The sequence below is a fragment of the Caenorhabditis briggsae genome (assembly GCF_000004555.2).
Source record: "Caenorhabditis briggsae complete genome, chrI, whole genome shotgun sequence".
Lineage (NCBI taxonomy): Eukaryota > Metazoa > Nematoda > Chromadorea > Rhabditida > Rhabditidae > Caenorhabditis > Caenorhabditis briggsae.
In genome coordinates this window covers 173,606-181,371 of record NC_013489.2, presented here as the reverse complement: position 1 = coordinate 181,371, position 7,766 = coordinate 173,606, and the positions used below count along the sequence as shown (strand labels likewise).

The 7,766-nt window shown below is 43.2% G+C and overlaps 2 protein-coding genes across 2 annotated transcripts; one reads left to right on the top strand and one right to left on the bottom strand.

Moving 5' to 3' along the window:
• Positions 1-37: 37 nt before the first annotated feature.
• Cbr-bmk-1 lies at positions 38-3,335 on the top strand (the record flags this gene model as incomplete). Its single annotated transcript, XM_045241222.1, has 6 exons — positions 38-144; positions 222-428; positions 473-1,781; positions 1,825-2,399; positions 2,449-2,827; positions 2,976-3,335. 6 exons carry the CDS (start codon positions 38-40, stop codon positions 3,333-3,335), a joined length of 2,937 nt encoding a protein of 978 aa, XP_045094686.1.
• Positions 3,336-3,525: 190 nt separating this feature from the next.
• On the bottom strand, positions 3,526-4,966 carry CBG11861 (the record flags this gene model as incomplete). Its single annotated transcript, XM_002638623.1, has 2 exons — positions 3,526-4,011; positions 4,577-4,966. Coding segments are annotated over 2 exons (876 nt in total), but the record flags the coding sequence as incomplete, so codon positions are not given.
• Between the last annotated feature and the right edge of the window lie 2,800 nt (positions 4,967-7,766).

Below are 7,766 nucleotides of genomic sequence, written 5' to 3'. Positions count from 1 at the left end.
CGCTCTGATGAGAGCGCCGCGAAGCAACACTTTTTGAATGCACCAGCACACCCATTTATTGCTCAAATACTCAATTTATCGTATTTTTCAGGATACGACATCCAATTTAACGATGACTACACGGAAGAAGGTCTCTGAAGCGACGTCACATATTCGAGTGGCTGTGAGGATCAGGAAAATTCTTTGAAACAGTTTGGAAACTTCAAAATTCAATTTTCCAGACCACTCAATGGAGCCGAGCGGAGCGACAAGTGCACGAGCATCGCGAGAAGCGACAAGATCAAGAACACTGTCGAACTCAAGGCAAAGCCGTTTGGACCTTTTTCTCGAGTGTTTGACACGGATACGACGCAAGCCGAGATCTACGCCGACTTGGTGTCTCCTCAAATCAAGAAAGTGATCGCTGGATTCAACTGCACAGTTTTCGCGTAAGATTTTTTCAGAATTCAACCAGTAATATCCATTCTTTCAGTTACGGACAAACTGGAACGGGAAAGACGTTCACGATGGAAGGAGGGCGTACGGATGCCAAGAGCTCACAAGACGATCCGACCACTGGGATTATTCCACGAGCTGTTGAGGACATTTTCGAAAAGTTGGAATCATCAAAATGTGAGGAATACTCGTTGCGAGTCAGCTACGTGGAATTGTACAACGAAGAGCTCTTGGATCTTCTGGCATCTTCGGACGACGAAGACCGTGAACGTCTTCGCATTTTTGACGATCCCCATAAAAAGGGAGTGATTGTGTCGGGAGTCGAAGAAGTGCCGGTCAGAAGTCGTTCAGACGTCTTCAAATTGCTGAAAACTGGAGCCGAGAAGCGGAAGACGGCAGCCACACTAATGAACATGAACAGCAGCAGATCTCACAGTCTGTTCATGGTCAATGTGGTTGTAAGAGAAAACACGAACACTGGAGAGGAGTTGGTGAAGCAAGGAAAGCTGAACCTCGTCGATTTGGCTGGATCTGAAAACATCGGACGATCAGGAGCTCAAGGGAATCGTGCCAAGGAAGCTGGATCGATCAATCAGTCACTTTTGACACTTGGAAGAGTCATCCGATCGCTCACCACCAATGCTCAACACGTCCCATACAGAGAGTCGAAGCTCACAAGACTTCTACAGGACAGTTTGGGAGGATCCACCATCACTTCACTCATCGCAACTCTCTCACCATCGAGCTCAAATTTTGAGGAGAGTCAGAGCACACTGGAGTACGCCATGAGAGCAGCGAACATCAAGAATAAGCCAGTGTGCAATACGAAGGTGTCAAAGAAGACGATTCTCAAAGAGTACTCGGATGAGATTGAGAAGTTGCGTCGGGACTTGAGAGCGGCTCGCGAGAAGAACGGAGTCATCATCAGTGAAGAATCGCACGAGGAATTCCAACGCAACACTGAAAAGGTGAATGAGCTCGAACAGAAGTTGGATAGCGCAGTGGACAGACTTCGACGATACACAGAGGATCTGTTGTACATGGATGATCAGTACAAGCAGCTGTATGAGCGGAAGGGAGAGCTGGAGAGCCGTCTAAGAGAAAGTCATCGCGAGTATGCTGAGAAAGTGGTGGAGCTCGCGGAAACGAACGACGTTCTCAATAAGAACATTGAAGCGATCGGAGTGATGCACACCAACGCGTTGAAGTCATTTGATCAGCTATTGCAATCTCGAGAAGCTGCCGATGAGTTGACGACCGACATTGCGGCGTTTTGGAGAAAAGTGGACGACATGGGAGCTGCTGACGATCGGAATAAGGATATTTTCGAAGCATTCAGGCGGAAGGTGAGTTTTTGAAGAAGCTTGTTGGTAATTTGGAAAACTAAAGCTTCTATCATTCCAGATGACCTCCTTCATCGAAAAGACTTCACTCCAAGCAGAAGCGTTCGCCAATGATGGGAGAATGGCATCAGAAGAGTTCGTGCATGAAGTGACGCCACATGTGAAGACGTTTGGATCTGTTGCGGACAGCATCGACCAAAGTTCTAAGGAAATCCAGACATCACTCATGAATGTATTCCAACAGACTACCGAGATCGAGGAGAATGCGGCCAACACCATCAATTCGCTGTCTAACGACAATCGTGAGCAATGGGATGCTGTTCTGAAGACGTGCGTTGAGTACTACAAGGCTCACGCAACGAGATCAGAGGAATTGAGTAAGCAGCTGACGGAGAAGCTTGCAGAGATCAAACGACAAGTCGCTGCATTTGCCAATGATGTGAGACCGTTGCTCACTGAAATTCGGAACACCACTTCGGATAGCTTCGAGAAGAGAGTTCAGCAGAGCGACGAAAACGTCGCTGAAGTCAAGAAGACGTGCTCGGGGATGGCGGAGACTCTGAAGATGTTGATGCAGCAAGTGGAACAGTTGTCAGTGAAAGCAGAGGAGAATCATGAGAGGTAAGTTGTAACAATTAGAAAATCTCATTCGAAGTTCCCCGGTTTTCAGACAACTCATTGGTGATCAGAACACTCAAGAATCCATTCTCTCGACAATCAACGCTGCTGAAAATGTCATCCAATCGGTTGAAGACGTCATCGAGGAGTGTTGCGATGTCAAGGAAGTTGAAGACAGTGCACGTGGGGATCTCGATGATATCGATATGGATATGGAGAACGCGGTTAAGGAGGCAAGAGAAAGAGCTGTGGAGAAGGACCGAGAGGTGAAGAAGGTGACAAGCACGCTTCTGGAGAAGGCCAATGCGATTCGTGAGGAGACGACTGCTCAAGTTGAGGCTGCACTTGGCAGATACTCGACAACGAGTGAAACATGCCGAACGACTGGCGAAAGCCTCCAGACGAAGGTCCAGGAGTCGTTAGAAAGAACGGTAAGTTAAAAGAAGTTTTGGGGATGTGCACGGGGAATTGAACTGACACCGTTTGCGAAAGAACTGTCATGTGTAGCGGTATTTCCCAGCTAAAAATATGTAAATGCGCTCTATCAAACTGTATACACTTAAAAATGATAATTTCCAGATGTCACTCTTCACAATGTTCGCTGAAGCCACGCACATCGTCACTGAAGAGGCCACCGGAGCCATCAATGCAGTCAAAATGACATTCGTCGACCCATCGAACAATGTACCGCCGAGAATCATTCCCGAGTACCCAGCCAGTGAGAAGCTCGTGAAACCCGTGGAGCCGGAGACATTGCTCGGAATGGAGGAGGACGCTGAGGACGGAAGCGACGGAGAGCTCGCGAAAAAGAAGCGTCGTGTGACGGCGTTCGTGAGAAGGGACAGCCTCCTGGACTCGACGAACTTCTTCCCAAGTCCAAACGCGATTCAGAAGCGGAGAGAAGCGCCGATCGATGAGGAGGAAGACACTGAAAACTAAATTGTTTTATTTTTCGCTTCATTTATTATCGCTTTCATGTACAATAATTTTTTTCCTTTTTTTTCGATCTGCTAGCTGGTAATGATAACTAGTGATCTTTTTTCATGATTTTTTATTCACTTTTAAACGCACAATACATTTTATTTAATTTTAAGCTGTATTTTTAGTTGTTAAAAAATCTTTTTTTTTGTTATCGCAGAAATAGGGCAACAGCTGCGATGTTCCATTGATCGGCACCACGACACGGCATGTTGACAGCGGTGATCAAGTCGGAACGCTCACTGGAATTGTACAGCGGCACCTGGATTTGCTCGCCAGTGATCGTCGAAGAGCTGTCAGAAGTCCATGCCAAGTAGAGGATCGGCGCCTGTACGTAGGCAGCACTGGATACGGTAGTCTCACGGAGGAACGAATCGAAAGTGGCACCTTGGAGTAGAAGACCCTGCACCTGGACACACTGTTTCGGTGGAAGTTGGGATGGTGTCCAGGCGGAAGAGAGAATCAGTTGATCCAACGGAATTTGGAGTTGTCGAGACGTGGTTTGTCTCAATGCATTCAAGAAGATGTTCGGATAGAAGAGATCCGAAAAATCGATGGGAGAGGAGAGGATCGACGAGGATTTGGAGGCTTCGTAGAGCTGCAAAAAAATCAAAATTTCAAAAAATTCAAAAAAAATCTGAAATTTTAAAAGTTCAAAAAAATCTGAAAAATTTTAAAAAATTCGAAATTTTTGAAAGTCGGAAAATAGCAAAAAATTCAAAATTTTCGAAATTTTGAAAAAAATAATTTTCGAGGCAAAAAATATTTTTCGAATCTTGTCAAAAAAAAATCTAAAAAAAGTTCTTAAAATCACAATTTTTTTCAATTTTTTTGAGTTTAAAATTTTCAAATTTGGAGCCAAAAATTCAAATTTTCAAAGAAATATTTTTTTTTTTGAAAAAAGCCCTTTTTTTAATATAAAAAAATCGATTTTAATTCGAAAAATTCAAATTTTCGAGCCGAAAAACCGGAAAATCCAATTTTGATCCTAAAATCGAAATTTCAAAATTTCCAAAAAAATTGTTTTTTTGAATTTGAAAAATTTGTCTGAAAATCAAAAATTAAAAGACTTGAAAAAAATTTTTTCAATTTTTTTTGAGTTTTTAAATTTTCAAATTTTTGAGCCAAAAATTAATTTTTCTTATTTTTTTCAAATTTTCAAAAATTCAAAATTTCCCCTAGAAAATCCCAAAACCCCCCACCTGCATCGTTCCCCGCGTCTTCTTCACCACCGCGTTCAAAAAATCCGCGGGGTCCGTTGGCCCCGCCCACAATCGATCCCATTCATCAGGTGTCTGTTGAAAGATCAACGATTGGATCGTCTTCTGAGTGACTCCAGATGCCAACGATGGATTCTTCATGGATTTGGCGACGTCTCCAATGCTTTTATGGAGGTTTCTGATCAAAATCAGTGCGTTTATCGTCTCCAAACACAAGACCTCATTGATTGGATCCGACGATTTTGATGTATTTTTTGGCAGCTCTTTTTTTGGGAGATCATCCGATTGACACAATTTTCTCCATAGCGAAATTATTTGGGATATCGATTCGGAGGTGTTATTCGAAGAGAGCGCATTTTTCGAGTCGCCCAGTGCTGAAAAGATTTAGTGGGCGTGGCCTAGAAATCCAAAATTCTGGTTTAGAATTTTAGAATTGTGTTTCTAGGCCATGCGATTCGAAATTTGAAAATCTAGGGCACGTTTTTTTGATCGATGGCCTAGGAACCCAAAATATTGGTTTCCTAGGGCACTACCTCCAACATTTGGGTTTCTATCTCCAAAATTGAGATTTGGTGGCCTAGAAGACTTATATTATGACCTAGAAAACCAAATTTGAAGATGGTGGCCCAGAAATCGAAAAATAGGAAATGGTGGCCTAGGAATCCCAGATTTTAACATGGTGGCCTAGAAATCCAGAATTCTGGTTCAGAATTTTTGAATTGTGTTTCTAGGTCATTCGATTCGAAATTTGGAATTCTAGGACACGGTTTTTGATCGATGACCTAGAATTCTGGAAAGCTGAGATTTGGTGGCCTAGAAATCTTATATTATTAGGTTGGCGGGAAAGTCTTTGTCACTCTGTTTGTTTAATCACTGTTCTCGTATATGGAGGCTGTGTATGATATCGACTTTAGTGAATAACAAGGTGATAAGAACCTTCCATATAAACAAGTCCCCATCTCCTTCCCTGCTCCTCATCTGTAATTGAAACGATATGTTTGTTCCCACTGCTATTCACATCAGACATGTTTTGATTTACCTCTTCCTATCTCACACCACGATGAAGGATTCGGAAACTTTCTTGAAGAATGTGTACAACACACATGCCCCTCACTACAATACTATTCGCAATTGGTTCCATCGTTTCGAAAAAGATGACTTCTCGCTCGATGAAAAGGATCGCTCTGGGAGACCCCGTGAGTTGGATTTGGACAAGCTGAAGCACGCATTGCAATCGGATCCATTTCAATCTAGCCGTGAACTAGCTGTCACATTCGGAGTTCACCATAGCACAGTCCTTGAAGGTTTGAAGTCTCTTGGAATGAGAAAACTTTTTGGTCGATTCATACCTCATCACCTGACTCAAGCCAACCTTGACCGCCGAGTCGACGATTCGATTACTCTTCTCACTCTCCACGCGGGCGATCGATGGCTGGACCGGCTAATAACCGGAGATGAGAAGTGGGTCTTCTACGATAATCACCACAGGAAATCCCAGTGGGTTGGAGAAGGAGAGAGCCCACAGGATGTCCCCAAACCCGACCTTCATCCGAAAAAAGTTATGCTCTCTGTGTGGTGGGGAGTGGACGGCCCCATCTACTGGGAACTTCTGCCCGAGGGCAAAACAATAACTGGAGACCTCTACACTACTCAACTACGAAACCTCAAGAAAGCAGTCGACCGTTCGGCCCTGAAAGACAAGAAAGTGTACTATCAACATGATAACGCTCGCCCACATGTTTCGAAACAAGTGAAGCAGGAGCTGATGGGATATGGATGGAATGTTCTCCCTCACCCCCCGTATTCTCCTGATCTTGCTCCTTCCGACTATTGGTTATTTGGCGATATGACACGTGCCTTCGAAGGAAGAAGCTTCAATTCCCGTGGAGCGGTCGAAGCGGCACTCAAACAATACTTTGCCTCACGCCCGGCTGGATTCTACCGCAATGGAATCCATAAATTGAGGGAACGTTGGAGACATGTTGTTGATAATGATGGACAATATAATTAATTATTCGGTTATTTTTTCTTTGAGAAATAAACTATTGAAAAAGTGACAAAGACTTTCCCGCCAACCTAATATAAAATGGGGCCTAGAAACCCAAATTAGGATATGGTGGCCTAAAAACCCGAACTATGGAAATAGCGGCATAGAATGCAACTTTGCATGGTTCTAGGCCACTACCAAACTCGGGTTTCTAGGCCAGCATCTCCCAAGTTTGGGTTTCTAGGCCACTATTTCCTAGTTTTGGATTTCTAGTCCAAAAGGTTCAAATTTGGGTTTCTAGGCCATTTATGGATACTCTACATCAAGAAACTTTAAACTTGGGTTTCTAGGCCACGTGTAATAGTTTTGGGATTGGTGGCCTAGAGATTTTCTAGGCCACCATATTGATTTTCAAACGAACCTAGTGTTCGTATCGATGAAATCGTTCGATCGGCTTCTACGATTTGCCATGAATATTTGATATTTTCGGGAAGACCAAAGAGGAATGGTTCGTCGACGGATGGGACCGTCTTTGAGATGTGCGAGATGTATTCCTGAAGAAATTTGAATTTTTTATTGAGAAAGTGCGCTCTATTGACAATTAACGCGCTCCATTCGTTGTTTGTTCGGTGGAGCGCGGTTGAGCGGTGCGGCAAAATTTTCATCGATTTTTTCTCGACAGAAAAAAGAATGAAAGCGCGCTCCGTGGATAATTTTTTGAATAATTTTCAAAAAATTTAGCATGTGCGCTCCATTGAGATCGTACCTGAACATTAGTACTCGCTGGAATATCGATTCCTTTCACCAATTGCTGGCCAGTGCGCCCATTAATTTTGTCATCGGAAAACAAAATATTTAAATAGGATTCGAGAACTTTCGCATCGAAATCATTCTCGATTCGACCGCCGTAGATCACGAACTTCAGAATTCCACGGACGAATTCCCAATCGGATTCTGGAAGAGAAAATGGGGTTTTAGTGAAAAGTTAGGCCATGAGAATTTTGAATTTTGAAAAAAAATTTTTGAGGTAATTTCAAAATATCGTGAAACCTGTAATAGAAGGGCCCCCACATTGTCAAGTTTGAGCTTAATTATCTCGGCTCCTTTAAAAGATATCGAGAATTTGTCAACTGATAAAATGTTTGTGATATTGTGATAAACAATTTATCAGTTGACAACTTTTTT